Source organism: Hemitrygon akajei, chromosome 20 (genome assembly GCF_048418815.1).
Source record: "Hemitrygon akajei chromosome 20, sHemAka1.3, whole genome shotgun sequence".
Taxonomy (NCBI): domain Eukaryota; kingdom Metazoa; phylum Chordata; class Chondrichthyes; order Myliobatiformes; family Dasyatidae; genus Hemitrygon; species Hemitrygon akajei.
Window position 1 is genome coordinate 33,801,927 of NC_133143.1, and position 24,411 is coordinate 33,826,337.

The window sequence follows — 24,411 nt, forward strand, 5'->3', positions numbered from 1 at the left end:
AATATTTTCTCTGACAAGCAATGCAACACCATCCCCTCTTGTCCCTCTGATTCTAACACACCTGAAGCAACGAAATCCAGGACTATTTAGTTGCCAATCACACCCCTCCAGCAACCATGTTTCACTAATAGCTACAACATCACATTTCCAGGTATCAATCCATGCTCTAAGCTCATCCACCTTTCTTACAATGCTCCTAGCATTAAAATAGATGCATTTAAGAAATTCTCCACCTCTTCCTCTCTGTTTATCCCTAACAGTGCAAACAATTTTATTATCTTTTTCTTCCTTCTCCCCTACATCTTCGATCTGAGCACTCCCCTTCTCTATCACCTGCCTATCCTCCCTCACACACTGTCTACTAGCTTTCTCTATTTGTGAACTAACCTCCTCTCTCCTAGTCTCATCAAATTGAACCCCACCCCCCAACCATTCTCGTTTAAAGTCTCCCCAGTATCCTTAGCAAATCTCTCCGCCAGGATATTGATCCCCCTAGGATTCAAGTGCAACCCATCCTTTTTGTACAGGTCACACCTGCCCCAAAAGAGGTCCCAATGATCCAGAAACTTGAATCCCTACCCCCTGCTCCAACCCCTCAGCCACGTATTTAACCTCCACGTCATTCCATTCCTACATTCACTGTCGCGTGGCACAGGCAGTAATCCCGAGATTACTACCTTTGTGGTCCTTCTTCTCAACTCCCTTCCTAACTCCCTATATTCTCCTTTCAGGACCTCTTCCCTTTTCCTACCAATGTCATTGGTACCTATATGTACCACGACCTCTGGCTCCTCACCCTCCCACTTCAGGATATCTTGGACATGATCAGAAACATCCCAGACCCTGGCATCAGGGAGGCAAACTACTATCCGGTTCTCCTGACTGTGTCCACAGAATCACCTATCTGACTCCCTAACTATCGAGTCCCCTATTACTACTGCCTTCCTCTTCCTTTCCCTACCCTTCTGAGCCACAGGGCCGGACTCTGTCCCGGAGGCACGGCCACTGTCGCTTGCCCCAGGTAGGCTGTCCTCCCCAACAGTACTCAAACAGGAGTACTTATTGTCAAGGGGTCCAGCCACTGGGATACTCTCTAGTACCCGACTCTTCCCCTTCCCCCTCCTAACCGTGACCCACCTGTTTGCCTGGTGTGACCACCTGCCTGTAACTCCTCTCTATCAACTCCTTACTCTCTGACCAGACGAAGGTCATCGAGCTGCAGCTCCAGTTCCCTAACATGGTCCCTTAGGAGCTGTAGCTCGGCGCACCTGGTGCAGATGTGGACGTCTGGGAGGCTAGGAGACTCCAGGACCTCCCAAATCCGACACCGAGAACAACAAGCTGCCCTCACACTCATAATTCCCCCTTTCCTCAAATAACAGGAAAAATTGAAAACTAAACCTACCTTGCCTTGCCCGTTTCCACCTAAGCCCGTTGAGCCAAAGCCCTTAAGCCTTCACTCTGCTCCCGGCTCACTCTGCTGCCTGGATGGATGGATTACTTTATGAGGAAGGAGTGGGCAGGCTAAAGTTTCTGTAGAACCATGTTTAGTACAACTGAGAGGGGGATTTATTGAAAAATACCAGGACATATGTAGAGAAGATGTTTCCTCATGTGGAAGGACCTAAAATTAGAATGTCACTATTTATTAATAAGCCAGCACCCCAAAATAGGGCAATATTTTTCATTTAAGGATCGTGAGTCTTTGAAATTCTTCCTCAGATCACAGGAAGTAGAATTTGAAAGTATATTATAGATGGGGATAGACATTGCTTTACAAGGGTGTGGGTAGAAGGGAATTTGGAGAATAAAAGGCACAGGCTCATCCATGATCTCACTGAAAGACACAATAGGCTTGAAAGGTCTAATCCTGCTGTAAATTTATACATTTTTCAAATAGTGTTAATGGACCAAATGGGGCTTCAACTTGAATGTTGTAACTGAGTTGGTCCATTATGTTCATGCCTAGTTAGTAAATAATAATAATAAAGAATGATAAATAATCAGGAAATGATAAGGAAGAATGCTTTGGATTGCTACCTTCCTTTGGACAGAGTTCAATTTAGAAAGGTTTTGGTTATTAGTTGCAAGACTAAATTTAACACTCATCTACCAAATGAGTACACCCCCCTCCATTTTTGGGGCAATCAACAATCCCAGGAGCATGCTATGCCACACACAATCCCACAATCCATTGCAGCACTGACCAATGCAGTACCATCACACGTGCCTTTGTTCAGATGAGACATTACACAGAGAACATATTTGCTGCTCTCTAGGCAGATGCAGAATGACTGCTAATGTTGCTTGAGGAAGAAAAAGGGACTTTTTCCTACAACACACACAAAATGCTGGAGGAAGTCAGCATCTATGGAAAAGAGTACAGTCGACGTTTCAGGCCGAAACCCTTCAGCAGGTCACTTCAATATGCATTCCACAAATAATTCAAAACTGATTATCTGTTATTAACAGCCCTGAAGGACCCAGCACTGGCACATATTTTACATATTCCGTGACTGGAACAAAAGTACAAAAGCACACCTAAAGGGAGCACAGCTGATTTATTTTAAACTGTAGCCAGTCAAGTTCCTTCTCTTAAATGGGATAAGCCTCTACGACACCCAGCTTTTATACTCAGTAGCCAGAATCATCTGCCAGTGCACGTTTGAGAAGCCTTCTCTTAGTATAACTTGCCCCCACCCCCATCCACAAACTTGTATATTCTTTCATTCCACTCACCCCACTTCTTCTATAGTTCTGCTTTTTTGTATTGCTTTAGCCAGGTAAGTTCCTCCTTTATGGGTAATCATATTTTTTCCCATTCTGTGTTAACAAAACAGGTCTGGTTAGTTTTGTCATCGTCTGAAAGTGTTTACTGGAAGGGAAAATTTGTAAACATAAGAGAGCCAACTTACTTCAAGTAAGTAAGACTGGGACACACTTCAATCAGATCTGCAACATCCCTTGCACCAACATCACTTATGTAATTCTTGTAAAGTCTGAAATGAAATTGATACAATAAAATTTATCCAAAAAGTGTCTCGAATCAACACAATGAGAAAGCTCTGGGTGTGGATGTAATGCTCTATTCAGAGTTTTTACAGTTGCATTCTCAACCACATGTTTTGCAACATCCAGGTATTTTTTAAAAATGATTCAGGGAGTTTCATGGAATCTGCTGACACAGGAGGCAGTCACTAGCCCTATCCTTCCCAAACTGGCACTTAAATGAGATGTGTGAGCCATCTCGTCCCCATACAATACGCCATCCCCACATTACAAACGGGCTCCATATTTTATAGATGTCTATAGGTTGATTTTGTTACATATGGGAAAAGAATATACGGTAATTATAGCTCCATGGTATCATATTGAATTGAATTGACATTACTAACATCCTTCATATACATGAGGAATAAAAATCTTTACATTACATCTCCATCTAATTGTGCAATGTGGAATGTATATTAATTTGCAATAAATAGTATGTACAACAGGACAGTCAATATAACATAGAAATACAATTGCATCAGTGTGCATTAACCGGTCTGATAGCCTGCTGGAAGAAGCTGTCCCAGAGCCTGTTGGTCCTGGCTTTTATGCTGCGGTGATATTTCCCGGATGGTAGCAGCTGGAACAGTTTGTGGTTGGGGTGACTCGGGTCCCTAATGATCCCTTGGGCCCTTTTTACACACCTGTCTTTGTAAATGTTCTGAATTTTGGGCATTTCACATCTATTGGTGAGCTGGGCTGTCCACACCACTCTCTGCAGAGTCCTGCAATTGAGGAAAGTACAGTTCCCATACCTGGCAGCGATGCAGCCAGTCAGGATGCTCTCAATTGTGCCCCTGTAGAAAGTTCTTAGGATTTGGGGGCCCATACCAATCTTCCTCAAATGTCTGAGGTGAAAGAGACGTTGTTGTGCTTTTTCTCACCACACAGCTAGTACGTACAGACCATGTGAGATTCTCGGTGATGTTTTATGCTGAGGAACTTAAAGCTGTTCACCTTCTCAACCCCAAATTCATTGATGTCAATAGGAGTTATCCTGTCTCCATTCCTCCTGTAGTCCATCAACCATTTAATGGGGTTGATGAGCACCAATTAACGTGAATATTTGTCTTCCCCGTCTAGTTATGATGGTACTGAATCAGGATGTCCCATGTTCAATGGCTGACTTTGATGGGCTTAAGTTATTTTAAAACTCAAACCTAGCTTTAGACTCCACAAATCTGGGCGAAAAGACTATCTCGTTTGCTCCAAGGAACACAGTCGCAGCCTATCCTGTCTATCCATGTAACTCAAGATTGCCAGTGCCTGCAAAATCTTTGTAAATCTTTTCTGGCTTCAGCCCAACTCTCCATCATAATTGCACACAATACTTCAATGCACCCTCTTCAGAAACTTGTACAGATGAAACATGATGTCCCAACTACTATTGTCATTGCCTTGACTGCTGAAGGCAAGCCTGTGTACAGTATTCCTTCTTCGCCATCCTGTTTAACAGTCCTCAAAGCCCTGCCATTCACTGTGAATGCACTGGCCCAGTTTAACTTCTTAAAGTGCCATTTCTTACCACTTGTCTGAGTTAAAATTCCATTTGCCATTCCCTTGCCTTCTTCCCCAATTAATCAATATCTCATTGTAACCTTTGAAAATGTTCTTCACTGCACACAAGACACCAATTTTGGTTTTATCTGCAAATTGACTAATCATGCTAGCTACAGTCTCATCTAAATTATTAATATATATGACAAAGAGCATGGCAGTCAACACTGATCCCTCTAGCACATCACTGGTCACAGATCTCTAACCTGAAAAGAATTCTCCCATGACCATCCTTGACCTCCTACCACCTATCCAATTGCCTAGCTCACCCTGGATGCTGGATCTTCTAACCTTCTGGACCAGCCTACCATGCAGGACCTTGTGAAAGGCCTTGCTAAAGTTCATAGAGACAATGTCTACTGCTCTGCCCTCATCAATGTTCTGGGTCACATTTTGAAAGACTCTATCAAATTCCTGTGAATATTAGGCCTTGCCTTTCCAAATAGCAAAAGAATACCTGAAAATAAACAGTAAAATGCTAAGTTTAAAAATCAGGTGTCCAATGCACCACCCAGGGTAATTAAGAACAAGCATTCTCACCCAAGTACTTTGATCTGCTGATACTTTTTGAGTTCTTCCACCAAGATGTGTACACCATGATCTGTGATTTGATTCACACTTAACCTATATTGTTTTAAAAAAGAAGCAAGAAATGTTGAAATATTAATGATAGTGAACAAAAACAATTTCAGCTTCAGACCTTGTTCAGATGCGGCTCAAGCTCAGTTGTATTTATAGGGATGGTTTTGGGGGAAGATTAGGGCTTAGTGACAAGGATGAGAGGATTTAGAGGTAAGGGGCAGTAATGAAGAGTCCAGTCTGGAGCTGGATACCAGTTCCAGTGCTCTGCAATAGTAATCCTCATGGTTGGCAGCTGCTGAGATGTAGACCAACGATAACATGGTCAATTACCAAGGTCCAAGGGCCCCATTGACGAGGGTTGGTGAGCCCCCAGGCTGGGGAGTCCCGGGGGTTGGAGGATTTTTAGAGTCTGGAGTTCAAAGTCCTGTGATTGGCGAGTCCTGGGGTTGATAGCAATGGTTGACGACCAAAGTCGGCGAGTCTGAAAGTCAAGGCTCCTTCATTGGTGAGTCTGGAAGTCAGAGGGCGGATGTCTGCACATCTGGGCCGGGGAAACCCCTCAGGCTGCCGAGCCCTAGAGTCGAGACCCAGAATTCAAAGTAGCATGATCGTCATGTCCTGGAGTCAATATCAAATATCGAAGCCTGAAGGTTGAAGACCGAAGTCGGCGAGTCCACAAGTTGAGGTCCGATGGTCAAGGCCCCTGGGTCACTATGCTTTGAAGCCAGTGGCCTGCAATCTGTGAGTCCACGCCAGGGGCTGGAGGTTGGAAGTCCAGAGGCAGTCAGTGCTGGGGCAGGAGGTGTGTGTGTGTGTGTGTGTGTGTGTGTGTGTGTGTGTGTGTGTGTGTGTGTGTGTGTGTGTGTGTGTGTGTGTGTGTGTGTGTGTGTGTGTGTGTGTGTGTGTGTGTGTGTGTGTGTGGATCGGGGGGTGGGGGGACAATAAAGGCTTGTTTTGCAGCTTGTGTTGTTCTGATGAACATTGAGGGTATGCGATGTTGGCACCAGAGTAGGTGGCAATGCTTGCAGCCTGTTCCCAGTGCATCGTTGGGTTGTGTTGCTTGTTAATGCAAATGGTGCATTTTGCTGTGTGATTCAATGTATGTGTGATGAATAAATGAAAATGAAATCTGAAATAATTATTTGGTCAATAGATCAAGAACATTTGGATGCATTGGAAGGGATCACTGTTAACCAATATTTTCATAGAGCTGCAGTGAATGTTTCAGTCCCTTCTAGACAATGCAGGAGTTGGGAAGGTCTGGAAGTCAGATTTTCCCCTTCTCAGGGCCCACTATAAGGTTGTGGAGCATTCCACAATCTGTTGGCACACTTCAAATCTGGCCCATCATCCATGTTTTACACCATCCAGTTTGCACACATTCACTCAGATGAGGTTACCTGTCTTCATAATTTTTTTAAAAATGTTTTAGACAACAATTGAATATGTTTTTAAATCTGTTTTTTAAAATCTGAATATGTTTTTCTTTTAATTAAAAAATGTTATCTCTTTCCAAATATCACTGATCACCAGAAGTACATGAATCCAGTGGGAAATCTGTCTGACCTATCACGAGGCTGTCAGGCCTTACTGGGGAAAGGGTTCAAGATTGAATTCCGGAGGCCCAGTCATTTGGAACAACAACACTGGTGAGGCCTCCAGATTGTTGGACGTTTTGTGGCTGCAAATATACGGTCTTGGTGGAGGGAGCTGGCAACAGCTGCAAAGCATTGGCCTAAGCCTTGCATCAGCCCCACTTCAGCTGCAGACAAACTTTCGACACTGATATTGCAAAAACCAGCATGCTTGAAATATATTTTTGGTACATATTAATGAGCTGGCCTTGAGTGCAGAGAGCGTACTGTCAAAGTTCACAGATGGTACAAAATTTGTGAATCTGGTAAAGAGAATAGTAATGCACTTCAGGAGGCTGAAGGAGACTGGTGAAGCGGGCAGATGCACATATTTCTAATGAAACTTCACGCAGAGAAACGTGAAACGTTACTTTGGGGATATTATCAAATGGTGTAATTTGAAAAAGAGTACAGGAACAAAAATATAAGCTAAACAGAAACATGAATGAAGGCAGCAGCACCTAGAAAGTCTGATTTTAATAAAATATGAACTTGGCTTTATTATTGGTCAGGGATACCCAAGCAAAGGGAGTCATGCTTAGTGATACACTGGCTCAGGCTTCAGGTGGGCATTGCAATTTTAAAGGAGGCCACAACCACATCCTTAAAAAAACCTATTTCCCCTCTTGGAGATTTGCTTATATGGTACCAGGACTGAAGGGATTTCAGTGAGGGGTAGAAACTGGAGTTGTTCTGCACATCACAAAGATCAGATGAGATTTGATCAGAAACTGTTTTGAAAGGAAGATACTTCCACTGGTTGAAGAGTCAGTAATCCAAGGACACAGATTAATTTAAAAAATCAGCGATGAAGTGAACAAACTGTTCTTTAAAAATAGACCTGAGCTGTATCATTCTAGAGTAAATAATTGACCAGTACACAGGGATCATTTCCTCAGTCAAATCTGTGCCCAGGGATCCCTGATAGCACCTGTTAGGGAAGATCAGCTGGACCTGATTTAACGTAGAGTCAGAAGGCAGTACAGCACAGAAAAAGACCCTTTGGCCCATCTGATAAGTATCCAGCTAATATTCTGCTAGTCCCATTGACCTGTACCTGGAACATAACTGTTCATAACCCTCCCATCCATTTACCCGTCCAAACATCTCTAAAAGTGTTGAAATTGAACTCATATCCACTACTTCTGTTGGTAGATCTCTGAGTGAAGAAATTCCCCCTCTTTTTCTCTTTAAATTTTTCACCTTTCGCCCTTAACCTCTAATTCTAGTCTCACCCAACCTCAGCGGAAAAAGCCTTCTTACATTTACCCTATCTATACCTCTCATAATATTGTATACCGCTATCAAATATCCTCTCATTTTCCTACTCTCCAGAGAATAAAATCCTGCACTCTTTCACTCTGTACGTTACAGTTGCAAAGCAGCATTTCAGCAGCAGTGCATTGCGGTCTCGGTCTAGATCAGGTACCCACCTCGCTGGAGGCTTGACTCACGGATGTTATATTAAGGGAACAGAGCGCTAATAATTACGTTGAGGTTAACACCTTAAAGATCAAACCCAATCCTGAATAACAGTGGAGAGTTCTATGATAGTATTAGACCTTTTGGAAGTACCATAGTTCTATTTTTCAGGGTCCAAGAACACAATTATCTGGCTGGAGTGCTTACCTGAGGACTGTGAGCTGACTGAAGCAGCAGGCGAGTTGCCCCACCCCATAATCATTGATGTTGTTGTTGTCCATCTCCAGTGCCAGGGGTTTCTGGATGTGTCTCAGGGTGAATGCAAGCGCTGTACAATCCACAGAAGAAACATTGCAGTAGGTCAGCTTGATGTAGTCAGCACTGATGTACTTGGCTGCCATTTTGGACGCTGCTTCATTCTGCATTTCGAATATGTAGCGCATCAGCCATACGAAGCGTGGCAGTAGGTGCACTCTGCAGCCGTCTGTGAAGCCTGGTCGAGCGAGACTTCGCAAATGCTTTTTCATACTGCTGAACAGGTAGGATGTTAGCACTGCCTGCTTTTTCTTAACAGCGGCAGGAGATGCAAGGCCCTGCATCAGATCAATGTTGTTGTCAGACAGCAAGCCACAAAGGAACAGCAATGTAAACTGCAGGGATTCACCGAACGGCTTGAGGACATCTTTGGAGGAATGCTTCTTTGGGCTCAGAAGAACCAAAAACAATTTACTGATTGTGCTGATGGAGGATACTGATGCATTACTGTAGTTAAAGGATGCTAGAAACTCTTGTGGGCTGATGTCATCATCTAGAATCAATAAAAATGCTGCAAAAAATGACTGGATGGTTAAGTGAATATATTCATATGTTGATTGGTTCCCACATCCATTATATTGACCTACAGTTTTGATGAAACCCAACTGTAAATCTTCTTCACAAATTTTTGCTATCTCAATTTTCTCCTGGCTGAGCTCAAAATCACTTTTCTCAGTCCCTTTTAAAGCTAATTTACCAATCCGCATTAGAGCTTCTTTCTTCTTTCTGAACACATTTAGTGGGCTTCTGTCATTGCTTCTGTGTAGATTGTTCTGCAAATTATGGTTAAGGAAAACCTCAACCATAACCAAGTAGATATCAGTTAGTGTAATTGTCTGTGACAATAGCTGGGAACTATTTCTGCTCTGAAAGTGCTCATAGCATTTAAATATAATCCAACAAAACAATGGCACTGTGCACAGACTGCACAAGTGAGGGTTTGCCTCCAGCTGGGTTAGAATCAAAGTTTGATCAGCCTTGTTTTTGAAAAACTTCTTCAGATAACCCATCAGATGTTCCTTGGAAAAGCCCTTCAGAGTTACTCTTTTTCTCACCATCCTCAGAGGAAGGTTTGTGCCTGTCCTCGCTGTCAACAATTTTTTGGAACCTTTTAATAACTTTCCTTGGAGAAGGTTCAACAAAAGGGATGTTGGGTGTGTGGGCTCAAAGGGTGACGAGACATCAGGGATATCGTTAAGGTCACGATCCAAATTAATTTCATCGAATCCATCCAGTGTGAAGAGGACAGTGGCTGGATGCTGTCGGATGTAACTGAATATCTCATCAGCGTCCTTATCAGGGTAACAGTTGTACTTGAACAGAAGATCTCGCAGGCAGATCTTGTCTTCCTCCTTAAAGCTGTTGAACAGTCTGCATCTAAACTTGAAGAAGAACTTAACATCAGCACAGAGCTCACTCTTTGACCACAAGTTCTGAAGTTGCTGGAGGAGTATGGTCTTTCCAACACCAGCATCACCTGTTACGAACACAGTTTCTGCATCTTTGTTAATGGTTCCAGTGTCACTGAACAAATCCTCCAGGTGCGAGACAGTTCCTATGGTTTCATTGACTGAACTGATGAGCTCCATAATAGTCTTAGTGTAAATGTCATCAAAGAGGATGTCCTCCTTTTGGGTATAAGATGAAATGAACCTGGTATCTTGTTGCAACACACCTCGGAGTTTCTCAATATACTGAGAGACTGAAAGACAAGCACTGAGCTGAATAATGTCTACATTCATGGAATCCAAAGTAGTCTGTAATCACATCAATCTAATTTTCATGTAGCAAAATAATCATCCTCAGATTTTTGGCATACACTTTTTGCAGTTAATCTTTCTGAGTAACATTCAGTTGCCACCTACTAACTTCATCAGTTTATAGGGATCGCTTCAATTCTATTACGGTTTGATACAATTTAATTTAAAAATAAATAGTGTTGCTTCAATCCAAGGTATTAGTATCTGTATGTCTGGTTGCACAGAGAAAACAATGGTGGTGACTAATTACTAATGTGTTTTGTTATTTCAGCAATTGATGGACTAAGAGAATGGAATGGTATTAAGATTTGAAGTACCAATTAGATCAGTTTGGGCACTGCACCTTGGGAGACAGTTTTGAAAGGGTTCAAATCCAATCCAGCATATTATACCGGGTTTGCATGATGGCCCCAGGCAGCAAAGACTTCATCTACAATCCTTTGAATATACAGCTTAAACAAAGGATAATTTAATTAAAGTGTTGAAGATAATCAAAGTGCTTGGTATTACTGGATTCACTGAGTGGAGAAATTTGGAACAAGGCAAATCTTAAGGTTGAAACAAAAACACGAAGGTGATGTCACAAAGGGAAGAGGAAAACTGAATCTTTGTCCTCCCAAACCTCTTTTTCAACAGAAAGATTGAAAATGGAAATTGACAAATTTTTGTTTGGGAAGGGGACTTAAATATTAAGGATCTAAGAAAGATAGACAGAATTAAGATGTCGATCAGTCATAATCTCACTCAACCGTGAGACTCTTTCAGTGGCTGGTTGACACTCTTATGTTTCCATAGAGCTCAACTTAACCAAGTGCTGATGGATTCAGGTGTGGTCTCCCAGCCAGAGAGCATTTCTAGCAAGTTCACGTACTCTGGTGAACACTAGCTGCCTTGGGAAGCTGCCAGTCCCTTTGTTTGAATCTCTGCAGCGTGTATGGTGAATGTCACTAAATTGGGAATTCTGAGATATTGATCCAGCAGCAAAAAAAAGGAAAAAAAAGGATTTTGTTGGAGTTATGGTATTCCCCTCCATGTTGCAGATGTTGAAGTGAATTTCAACTCTACTGATTGTATCAGCCATAGTGGGCAAATCACGGAGGCATTGTGAAGTTCTGCAGTAAAAGAACGAATCAAATGCACTGGTCCAAAATAATTGTTCTAAATTATAAATTTTACCTGAGAACCGAAAACTGAAATGTGCATCTACAACATACGAGTGGGTTGGCTTCAAAGGAAATGATTATGCACAGAAGACAATTATCCCTTTGACACAGAAGACTGCAGATTCTAGAATCTAGAGCAACAAGCAATCTTCTGGGAGAAACTCAACAGGTCAAGCAGTATCTAATGATGGAAGAAGGAATTGTCAATGACTTGGATTGAAACCCTACATCGGGATGGAGAGGGGAGATTATCCACTTACATTTACAATAAACCCACCCATTTCCACAACTATTTAAACAACATTTCTTTCTACCTTGTCCATTGTAAGTATGTCATGCCTTCCTCCCAGTTTCTCAGTCTCTAACACAAATCCTCTCAGGATTAGGCCTTACTCTCCAGGGCATCTGAAATGCCTTTCTTTTAAAGAAGCATCACTTCCCTTCTACAGTGGTTGGTGGAGTCCACTCTTGCATTTGCTGTTTCTCATAATTCTGCTCTCACCCCATCACCCTCCAGACAGAACACAGGTAGAGTCCCTAGTCCCTAGCTTTCACCTTATGAAACTTCCCTTCCAACAAACCATCTTCTGTCATTTCTACTTGCTACAACGATGTCCCACCACCAGAGAATCTTCTCCATCCTCCCCTCCCTGACCCCAGGCATCTTCCCCTGCAACTACAGGCTGTATACACCTGTGCTCTGCCTGCATTCAACATCCCAAGTTCCCAGAAGCACTGCGTTTCAAGTGCTCTTCTGACCTGTCCATCCTAAGCCACCTTCACTGCTAGGGAAAGGCCTAACACAGAGAGAGGGAGAGGGAGAGAGGGAGGGAGAGGGGGAGGGAGAGAGGGGGAGGGAGAGAGGGGGAGGGAGGGAGAGAGAGAGGGGGAGAGGGGGAGGGAGGGAGAGAGAGAGAGAGAGAGTGAGAGAGAGAGAACAATCATTGTGTCTGGTTAGTCTAAACCCCAATGGTATGAGCATTGAGTTTTCCAACCCTCCACTATCTTCCTCTGGTTACATCTGCCAATCATCTATCTCTCCTTAAATGGGTCCCCATGACACATAGCAAAGCCCAGCACTGGTAGCCCTTCACGTTGCTGCTTATCTCCCTCCAGCAGCTGCCTCCCCTCCTCCCCCACATCTCGCTCCATCTGACTCTCATTTTTTGTCTCCATTTATTATCTACCTGCCACTGTCTCCTATCTCCACCCTGTCCATTATCCATCTCTCGTACTCCTGTCTCACCACTCCCCTCTCCTCTTTACACTGGCCATCTCCTCTCTCAGTCCTGATGTAAGGTTTCAATCCGAAATGTTGACGATTTCCCCCCTGCCCTCACCCATCCGCAAACAGATGCCTGATCTGCTGAGTTCTTTAAACCTTTGGTCTCCTCAATTACTGTGTTGTCTGTGAGTGTTTAACGTTCCAACAATACAGTGTGGTATCATTCTCATGCCCTGAGATAATGGGTTGCTGATTCTCAGCTAACATAACAGCCTGTTCAATCACCCAAAGGCATGTGGTAAATGCTAAATTAATTATTAGCCCAGGAACAATCAATAAACAATGCAGCCACATATGTTTGTAAGAAACTCACTCACTTACCTGAATCTGTAATAAGCACTGGCTCTCTCAGTAAATGAGCTGGTGGGCTGCAATGAAGTTCTTTCAACAATGGCTGAACATCTGAGTAAATTTCTTTGGCAGAATGCAGAATAAATACAAAGTACTGTGCACATTCTTCTCCTTTAGACGTTATGATATCCAGTATTTTACGCACCTGAATAGATTTTTAAAGATAAACACTATATTTATTTATTTTCAATGCACATGTATTATTCACTTACTAATATTATTTGTATTTTTTATATTTGCTTTTGCACACTGGTTGGTTGTCTGTCTTTATAAGTAGTAGTTATTAATTGATTATATCGTATTACTTTGTTCTACTGTAAATGCCTATAAGCAAATGAATCTCAAGGTTGTATATGGTGACATATATGAACTTTGATAATAAATTTACTTTGACCTTTGAACTTTTAATTCATGTTGGAAATGTTTCAAAAGAACTATTTTTGACGAAGTGTTGGAGGAACTCAGGAAGTCAGGCAGTAGCTATGAAAAAGAGGAAACAGTTCACTTTCGAGTTCTTGGTCAAGCACTACAGCCTCAAATTGGGTTTGGATAAAAATCACTAAAGATATGCTGATGAAAGCATTGCATGCCAGTTTCAGTGCAATTGAGAAAGATCTACCATAAACACATAGAATAATACTTGATTTTGAAGATAAACACTATATTTATTTCTTTTCAATGCACAAGTCACATCTGGTTAACAAACATTCTGGCCATTACACAGAATGATTTATTTGTAACCATTATGGAAATGTGTGAATCACAACCTTTCAGGGAAGGCTATTTCAGTCAATTACATGGTGTGAAATTTTACTGAAGCGTCTGCTTGAGTTGTGAAATGCATTATAGATATTGCACTTACAAACACATATATTGTCCCTTGAGGAAATGGCCCTAACCAACAAAATTAAAGAGAATTCCTAAACTTTTAAAAAAATATTAAAAACAAGAGGACAGCTCGGGAAAGAGGAGGCCCCACTAGGAACCAAAATGGAGGTATTTGTGTGGGACCAGGGGATATGTGTTGTGACCTGAATGAATGCTTCGCTAGGAAGAAGCATGGGGAGTTAGGGGAGGCGTAGGCTGATAGTTTGGAACATGTGTACAGAGAAGAGGAAATGTTAGAGATGTGCACTTCAAGGAGGGCAAATTCCCAAAGTCTAATGAAATCAATCCCAGGTGTTGTAGGAAACAAGGGACCATAAGTTATGGGAGCAGAATTAGGCCATTCAGCCCATTGAGTCTGCTCTGCCATTCCATCATGGCTGATCCCAGGTCCCACTCAACCCCATACACCTACCTTCTCACCGTATCCTTTGATGCCCTGACCAATCAGAAAACTATCAACTTCCACTTTAAATATACCCAAGGACTTGGTCTCCACCACAGTCTGTGGCAAAGCATTCCACAGATTCACCACTCTCTGGCTAAAAAAAAAATCCTCCTTACTTTTAAAAGTAAAGTTCTGCTTAAGGGTTTCGGCCTGAAACATCAACTGCACTCTTTTCCACAGATGCTGCCTGGCCTGCTAAGTTCCTCCAGCATTTTGTGTGTGTTGTTTGGATTTCCAACATCGCAGATTTTCTCCTGTTTGTGATTGGATTTCCTCCTTACTTCTGTTCTAAAAGATCATTCCCTCAATTTTGAGCTGTGCCCTGTAGTTATGGATACACCCACCAGAGGAAACATCCTCTCCACATCCACCTTATCTAGGCATTTCAACATTCAGTAGGTTTCAATGCGATCCCCATGTGCTCTTTTAAATTCCAGTGAGTACAGGCCCAAAGCTGACGAATGCTCTTCATATGTTAACCTCTTCATTCCTGGAATCATCCTTGTGAACTTCCTCTGGACTCTCACCAATGATAAAACATCCTTTCTGAGACAGGGGGCCCAAAATTGTAAGATTGCTGGAGCTCTGAAGGAACTTCAGCATCATTTTTAGCCGTGGGCAATGTACCAGAAGACAGTATGGTAGCTAATATCATTCCCAGGATCAAGAGGAGCATTAGAATCAGCTTGGAAGCTACAGGCTTGTGAATTTTGTCAGTAGTAGGGAAATGTTTAGACTTTTTTTGAGGGATAAGATTAATGATAACTTGGGGGGTGGGGGGTAGGGTCAGCATGGTTTTGTGCATTGAAAATCCTGCCTCACAAATCCAAATGAGTTTACTGAGAGTGTTACCGAGAAAATTTAATGCAAGGTGGTATGCGTAGCTCTAGCAAAGCCTTTGACGAGATACTTCATGGTAGACTAATCCAGAAAGTTAGGGTGTATGGGATCCAAGATGTTTTGGCAAATAGGATCGAAAACTGTTTTAGTGGTAGAAGACAGAGTGTAGTGGTCATGGAGTGTGTCTTTTCTCTGATTGAAGTCTGTAAACAGTGGTGCAGACCACAACTGTTTGCCTCTTATACAAATCACATGACATGAGGACTGGTGGAGTTGTAGATATCAAGGATGATTGCCTAAGAATACGGAGGCACATAGATCAGCTGGAGTGGTGGCAGGTAAAATTTAATCCAGAAAAATGTGAGGCATAATGCATTTATGCATTTGGGTCATCTAATACTGGCAGGACATGAATATGAATTTATGCCAGGACTTTAAAAGAATTAGTGTATTGAGGGGTGTTGGAGCTTGGGCTACAAAATCATATCTCACTGAAAATGACAACACTGGTGGTTAAGGTAGTGAAGGCAGTGTTTAACTTGTATGCCTTCATAAGCAGATGTATGAAGAGTAAGAAGTGGGATATTATGTTGCAGTTCTACATGACATTGGTTAGGTCACTCTTGGAAAAGGATGTGGTGGGGTGTTTGAAAGTGTGCTGAAGTGATTCACCAGAACATTGCTTGGAAGGGTACGGCTTTAATTACAAGCAGAGATTGGATAGGCTGGGATTATTCTCACTAGAACATAGGAAGTTGAGGGATCATCAAATAAAGATTTATTAAGTTTTGAGGGGAATAGATGGGGAGATGGTCAGTTTTTTTGCAAGGGTATATATGTTTGAAGTCAGAGGGAAATTTTTAAAGGGGATCTGATTGACAGTTTCCCACACAGAGGTTGTTAGTTATTTGGAACAAGCTGCCAGAAGAGGTGATACAGTATCAACATATAAAAATTATTTGAGTGGGTGCATTGATAGGAAAGCAATAGAGGGATATGGGCCAAATGCAGGAAAATGGGATAAGGGTAGACTGGTATTGGTCAGACTAATGGGCCTGTTTCCATTTTGTAAACTCTACGATTGCGTAGGACTGGGGTGAAGTACTGATATTTAGTGATCTTCTGCCAGTAGGTGTAACTTGGATTTGGTATCACACAAGGAAATGCACCACACACAGCAAACCAAGCTGGCTTCAGCATGTGCATTTTCTACAATTCCCTTGATAGAATAACACGGTGAGTGAATTTCAAAAATCAGGCCCGTCAGTAGAAGTAGTATCTTTCAGTGATCATACCTTTTCGTGCCGAGTAACACTCTGATGTATGAACTCTGTATCTTCACATGTGAAATATCCGGAACGCAGCAAGTTATCCAGGATGCAATCAGTGTTTTTAATTCCATTGACCAGCTCCACCCGATGTGTAGTGATAAGACCAAGGTATGAGGAAGCACACCAATTAAGAGCCACAGTTTGCTCCATAGTAAAGTTTTGGAGTTCAAAAATCAGCTTTTCTAAAGGAAGCAAAAGTCAGTAATATCACTTAACATCTCTAAACTGTTTACCGAATATTAATAACTATTAGTTCACATTCTCCCTTCAAAGAGTCACAGAGTAAATGGATCCAAACTATACTGGGGCAGTGCACATGGAAAAAGTGAATCCTATTAGTTGATCAATTCTTGCCAAAATGTCATGATTATACTACATAGGTGCGTTTTGTGTCCACGTATATTGCAGACCATGACAGAAAAAAAACCACGCACCGTTAGCAAAGAATGTTATAAAAATACCACTATTTTTGCATCATCTCAGTAGATCTTTGAGGGCTGGAATTATGCATTTCCTGTCAATAATAAGGAATAATTTGGCCTTCTATAGATTTCTCACATTTCGCGTAAATCCTCTTGACCCTTAATTCACTCAAAGTTGTGCTTGCCCAGGAAAGAATTCATGCAAAGGACTGGATTAATGCCACGGTAGCATAGCAATTAGCATAATTCCAGTTTGGAGCTCAATCCCACCATGCTCTGTAAGGAGTCTCTATACATCTCCCTGTGGAATGCATGGGTTTTCCCTGTTTTTTCCCCCTCACAGTTCAAAGGTGTACCATCATCATTAGGTCGCATCTGGAATTTCCAGTTAGATAGATAGATAGATAGATAGATAGATACTTTATTCATCCCCATGGGGAAATTCAACTTTTTTCCCATGTCCCATACACTTGTTGTAGCAAAACTAATTACATACAATACTTAACTCAGTAAAAAAATATGATATGCATCTAAATCACTATCTCAAAAAGCATTAATAATAGCTTTTAAAAAGTTCTTAAGTCTTGGCGGACGATTTCCCTCCACGCCGCTCTGACATATTGGGAAATCGTGTACTCAGCAAGTTACAGCAGTGGTTTGCCTTTGCTTTCTGCCTGGTGAGTTTAAAGAGATCACCTCCTCTAAAAGGTGTACCAGGTAGGTTAATCGGTCATTGTAAATTGTTCCTTGATGAGGTTAGGGTCAATCGGGGTTGTGGGGCTGCTGGGGTGGTGTAGCGTGAAGGGCCGGAAGCGCCTGCTCCTACACTGTATCACAAAACAAATAAACAGATTAATGTTTACATTATTCAAAGCTGAACCAGTCTCACAGCCTTACATACAACATTTTCATTCATTTAATGGTCTTCCATGTTAAACTTTGGCTTTGTCTGATGCTGCTGTCTGGTGCATCCTTGTTACCATTCAGAAATAATAAGCTGACTGAACTGCAAACTTCAAATCTTTCTCCTTTGATACATATCCCTCCACCTCTCTTCCCTACTCCCCCAAATTTAAGGAATCTTTAAACTACCTTCTTTGATCGACATTTTACTCAAATACCCTGATATCATTTTCTTTATGTCCAGAGACTATAGTGTTTTGTGCAATGAATTAGTGTTATGTTTAAGAGAAAACAGAAAATATTAACTGCTTTTCAATAACTACATATGAATTATAATTCTGAGGATTTTTATTTTGGGGCAAGGTTATCGTATATTGCCCATTCATTTTGGATTTGGGACAAGGTTTTCATGCATTGCTCATTCCGGTTGCTCTTGAGAAGGTAGCGCTATGCAACCCATCAAGTCAGAGTGTAGTTTGGTGCTCCATGTGGTTACAAGGAATGGACTCACAGATGGTCTAGATTAGGAACGGACAGCAGATTTCTTTCCATTAAAAAAAGTCGTAAACCAGGTAAGTTTTTATGACAATCTGGCAGCCTCATGCTTAGCTTTACTGATACCATTTATTTTCATTTCCAGATTTTTAAAAATGGAATTTTTAGAAGTGTGTACATTCAAAATTATTATAGAAGTACTGTAGCACTGCTGAACAGGTAGCTTAAAGTATGGAAATTTGTTTTGTTTGAGAGAAAAGCTACTTCATAAACTTGTGGCTTCCCATGTTTTCAGTCAATTAAATATATTCATAACCTTGGATAGCTGTAATAACTTGAAATGTTTACAACACTAATTTAATGTTTAACAGTAATCTGATGTTAAATGATTTAATGGATTATATATTCAGATTTCTCTGAAATTGTGAAATCTACAGAACCAGCATGGATAACTTCCCTCAGCTCAACACTGAACTTATTCCATAAACCAACGACTCATTCTCAAGAATTCTACAACTCATGTTTTCAGTATTATTTACTTATTATTATTATTTGTATTTTTTTATATTTGCACAGTTTGCTTTTGCATACTGGTCGTTCATCAGTCTTTATATGTAGTTATTCACTGATTATATTGTATTTCTTTGTTCTACTGTGAATGCCTGCAAGCACCTGAACCTCAGGGTTGTATATGGTGACATAAATGTACCTTGATAACGAATTGAACTTTGAACTTTTATTCATGTTGGAAATGTTTCAAAAGAACTATTTTTGACAAAGTGTTGGAGGAACTCAGCAAGTCAGGCAGCAGCCAGGGACAAGAGGAAACAGCTGACTTTCCGGTTCTTGGTCAAGCCCTACACAGCCTCAAACTGGGTTTACATGAAAATCACTAAAAATATGCTGATGAAAGCATTGCGTGCCAGCTTCAGCACTATTGAGAAAGATTTATCATAAACACATAAAATAATACTTGAGCAACCAACACTAAACACTCCCTTTCCATCTCTCATCTTTTCATCAACGACCATCATCAACAGGAGAGAATATTATCTTTGATATTCAATGGCAGCACCACATCCCCCCAAAAATTAAAGGGAGAGGCAAAAATGAAGTAAAAAAAATTCCATAATAAAATTTATTTAGATATTTCTCTCTACCTGTTTGATTCCAATTTTAAATCCAGGCATGGCATAATAAATAATAATAATAGCTTTACTGCATATTATCATATTGAAATAATTTGAGATCACAGATAGCAAAAATAAAGTTGTTGATCTGAAGTGTTTATTGCTTCTATGACAAAACAGATCTTACTACTTACGTCCCATAGCAATTATCATCTTCCTATATCTACCGATAAATATATTGGAGAAAAACATAAAATGCTGGAGGAACTCAACAGCATTTTGCATAATGCTCCAGGTTCCAGCATTTTAATTCCCTTGTTTCTCCATAAAAATATTGATCAGCCTAGTGGTTAAAAAATGTGATGCTCTCAGTTTTGACGATTCCAAGTTCTGATGAATTACAAGCTTTAACGCAAGAACGAATGGACAAGGAAAGATCAACTAGGCCATCTAACCTGCCTTGTAGCCCACCAGACCCTTCTAACTTCAGGGAGAGTCAGGAAAACATAAAGAAATTCATAACAACCTTTAACATTTTAATCCAGGAACTGGAGGGAAACAGGTCACGTGGAGGCAGATGGAATTAGCATGGTCACACGGATGTGGTGGGTCTGTTCCTGCGCCATACTGTTCAATGTTTTGGTCTATGATCTAGCAACTACATCAAGTAGTGCTTAAAAGTTAATCCAATATGAACTATTTTTGAAGTACAGCTAGATGACTGAGGTGGTAATCTTCCATTCACAAAATTAAATGTATCAGTGATTACTTTGTTTTTGTCTATATTAAATAAAATAATACCACTGAGGTCACCAAGAGGTTGATGCATGAATTCTTTAATAACTGCCTGAACTAACTGATATATACTTTATTGATCCCAAAGGAAATTACAGTGTCACAGAAGCATTCCAAGTGCATAGATATACAAATACATAAATATTAGAAGAGAAGTAAGAAAGAATAAAAAATAAGTTACTTCAAGCGGTCTAACAAAAGGGGTTCATCACTTCCCCCAGCTATAGGTTGACTTACGTTCTGCCATTCTATCAGTTTATTGAGCCTGTTGGCAACCACGTCCTCACTATCAATAGTTACAGAGGCAGTCTAAATAATTATAGTACTTTGCTATTACTAATTCAATCTTAAGTAAAATGACAGACTCTCAGGTAACAGGTGTCACAATATATGGGGAATAAAAAGGCTACAGTGATCTTTTAAATTTATGCAACTTACCATTCTTAAACTGCAGGCGTTACCATATTGAATGTTTCAGCAAATAAAATAGCAGTTCTAGTTAAAAACCCCTGAAAAATAGTCTTACCATCACAGATTGCCCAATTTCTCCAGCAACACTGAGCCAATTTTATAAGCTTTTCTGATATTCAACATTCTGATTTGCATTATAAATCTCTGGAAGTTCTGATTTTGGCCTTACTTCAGGCTGCATGGCATTAAGTAAATGAAGATGTGCTTCGTGCTTCAAATCCGATATTGCTTTTCCCTCCAGTCGTAGTTCTGCTTTATTCACTGAGATCCCCCGAGGGTAAACCATTCCTTAAAACTGAGGTCATCAACTGTCGACAGGCAGGATGTGTGAATCTGCTCCAGGGTCACGTGTCAGCCAGTAGGAACTAAGTTATAGCATTTACAGAACTGTATGAGGTCATACATGTTGAACTAACTTTACCTCTTTGAGAAGCACGTAATTATTTTTGTAAGTTAATTTTACATTTCCTAATTCAGTTTTCTTTATATAACTTAAAGATCAGCCACAAATCAGTTCCTGACCACACAGATACTTTGATCATGGTATCAGTTAAAGCTTGGTAAATGGTTTAGTAAAAATATACATTTGGTTCTCTCAGTTTACCCAATAACACTGAACCTGCTGCAGGTAAGCCTGGCCAAGGAGCAGGTTACAGCCCTTGACTAATTCCAGACCAAAGGAACTGCATCCTGCTCAGTCTTAAGGCAAACTCATTGCTTTGTCCACATTTACAGCCTCCTTCCTCATACATACCCACTGGCTATATCCTACTGTCTTCCCTCGACCATCACATTACAGTGCACTCAGAGCCTGTTAGCATTTCTCAAACTAGTGCAAGGACTGGAGGCACAACCTTGCCTTTTGTCGAAGGTGAGAAGCTTTCCAAATGTTGTTACTGAGGGACATTCCATATTACCTAATGAGGGAATGTCCCTATTTAAGGGACATTCTCAAACTAGGGTTGCTGTAAGAATTCTTTTTTAAACTAAAAATAAAGTACATGAAAAAATTAATTTTGAAATATTAACGTAAGTTTATCTTTTTTCGCCTGTTCTCCCAGTGATGAGTCTCCGCTGAAATGAAAGTGGCTTCCATCTTCATTCCCCAATCTGACTGATGTGGGTCCAAATAGGGCATGTGTTATCACAGGTGATACTCGTCACATCCCCAGCCCTCACACATCCAGGGAGAGAGTAATGAAACTTCTTGTGGATGGCATAAAAGAAAGCCACACACGAGAAAGTGCAATGGAGGTTTAACAAAATGCTGCCCAGGATCCATTTCAGCTTTGAGAAATAACTAGATAACCTGGGTTTGCTGTCCTTGGAGCAGAGGGGGCTGAGGGAACTCAATTAAGGCATGCAAAATTGTGAGGAACATACACAGGGTAACCAGGATGAAGCTTGTCCCTATGGCAGAGGTATCTAGAAACAGAAACATAGAAAGCCTACAGCACAATACAGGCCCCTCAGTCCACAATGCTGTGCCGAACATGTACTTATACCTAGGGTTACACATAGCCCACTATTTTTCTGAGCTCCATGTACCTATCCAGGAGTCTATTAAAAGAACCTATTGTATCCATCTCCACTATCATCACCGGCAGCCCATTCCATGCACTCAACACTCTCTGCGTAAAAAAACTTACGCCTGACATCTCTTCTGTACCTACTCCCCAGCACCTTACAACTGTGCCCTCTTGTGCTAGCCATTTCAGCCCTGGGAAAAAGCCTCTGACTATTGTCATGACCCCAGCACCCTCCTTTGTGAGAATCACAAGAGAGAGAGAGAGAGCCTTACGGTTTGGAATGTGGGCTGGCCGCTCAGCCAGACAAAAGCCTTGGACATAGCCATTGTCTTGGGAGACACCTTTGTGGAATAAGGAACTGGACTACGTGCAAACCCTCAGGGCAATGTGAGATGGGTGATGGGGGAAAGATTGCCTCACCCCCACCCTGATTGACATCTACAACCCTGTCAGTCCAGATAAAAGGTGGGCTGCCGAGGCGGGGCCTCAGACGCACCAAGGAGACACACGAAGAAGACACGATAGTGCTTCCCGTCGGAGCGGGAAGCCATTCTGAAGGAAGCCATGTGTGTTAGATCGGGAGTCTGTGGCTGGAACCAAAAGGAAAAACCGCTTTAACTAACAACAGGGATTTGCTTTGCAAGGACGACGGGCAAGTGTTCTTTCTCTCTCTCTCCAACACGTGAAATGCCAGCGGTTCCCGAAACGGGGAAGCCTGCAGACTTTGAGTGACTCTTATATTCCATTGGACTCAGTATCCCCTAGACAACGATAGAGCTTATTTTTGATTGATTATTACTATACCTGTGCTTTAGATTGAGCTTTGACGATGTATATGATCTGAATGTTTTATATTAACCATACGTTTGTGCCCCTTTATAAATAAAACATTTGAAAATAGTATCATCAGGCTTCAGCGGACCTCTCTATCTTTGCTGGTAAGTCATCCGGTTACTGGGAACGTAACAAGTGGGGCCTCGTCCCGGGATTTGAAACCAAAGGGGAGGGTCAGTGAATCGGGCTGTAAGTCCAAACTTAAATCTGGTTACGCAGGTAGCCAGACAGGAAACCAGCAAAGATGGATGTGGATGAATTTATGAGAAACCTGACTGTAGAGGCGCTAGGGGCGGCTACCAAATTAGACTTGGTATGGCAAAGGGATTAAACCTCGCAGAGGTGAGGTCATCAATGAAAAAGCAGGAAGTGCGAAGGGTCATAAATCAGTATTACATTGGGAAGAAGGTGTTTGCAGCTGAGGATTTGGAAAATATCCCCGAAAAGAGATTAGCGAGTGGGACAGATCAGTTAGAGTTGGAGAAAGCAAGGTTGGAACATGATCTTAAAGTAAAGCAGCTAGAAGCAGCTGCGAAGGACAAGGAACGGGCTGAAAAGGAAAAGGAAAGAGAGCAGGCGTTCAAACTAAAGGAATTAGAGGTGAAACGGGGTCATGAGCTCCAGTTAAAGCAGCTGGAAGCAGCTGAGAAGCAAAGAGAGTATGAAGAGAAAGAGAAACAAAGGAGCCATGAATTGGAGATGGACAGGTGAAGGCAAGAGCGAAGAGCTCAAGGGGTAGAGAGAGAGGAGGGGTTTGATGTTAGTCGGGCATTGAGGTTGGTCCCCCCGTTCGAGGAGACGGATGTTGACTATTTATTTCTTGCTTTTTGAAAAGGTGGCAGTGAATCAGAAGTGGCCCAGAGAGCAGTGGGTGGCGTTGTTACAAAGTGTGTTACGAGGGAAAGCACAGCGGGCATATGCAGCGTTGCCCCCAGAAGGGGAAGGGAATTATGACCAAGTAAAGGAGGCCATTCTCCGAGGTTACGAGTTAGTACCTGAGGCGTATAGGCAAAGGTTCCGAAATTTAAGGAAAGGGTGGAATCAAACGTATACCGAGCTAGCCCATGAGAAGGGTGTGCTCTTGGACCGTTGGTGCACCGCGGAAAAGGTGGCCGAGAACTATGGGCGTCTCAGGGAGTTATTTTTGATTGAGGAATTTAAAGGTTGTGTTCCGGAAGAGATCCAGATGTATTTAAATGAGAGGACGA

General features: G+C 41.6%; 1 protein-coding gene across 5 annotated transcripts in view; it reads right to left on the reverse strand.

Moving 5' to 3' along the window:
- The window catches only part of LOC140713710 (nucleotide-binding oligomerization domain-containing protein 1-like), a 35,426-nt gene extending 14,300 nt beyond the window's left edge, over positions 1–21,126 (reverse strand). For 3 of the 5 annotated variants that reach the window (XM_073024119.1, XM_073024117.1, XM_073024115.1), the window contains exons 1-7: positions 20,896–21,126; positions 16,589–16,806; positions 13,091–13,265; positions 8,454–10,263; positions 5,149–5,232; positions 2,916–2,999; positions 2,740–2,823 (exon numbers count right to left, since the gene is read on the reverse strand). In XM_073024119.1, coding sequence (XP_072880220.1) covers positions 2,740–2,823; positions 2,916–2,999; positions 5,149–5,232; positions 8,454–10,263; positions 13,091–13,265; positions 16,589–16,774 — 2,423 coding nt within the window. In that variant the 5' untranslated portion in view covers positions 16,775–16,806; positions 20,896–21,126. The remainder of the gene's footprint in view (positions 1–2,739; positions 2,824–2,915; positions 3,000–5,148; positions 5,233–8,453; positions 10,264–13,090; positions 13,266–16,588; positions 16,807–20,895) is intronic. The other 2 variants (XM_073024116.1, XM_073024118.1) reach the window with 2 other exon arrangements.
- Between the last annotated feature and the right edge of the window lie 3,285 nt (positions 21,127–24,411).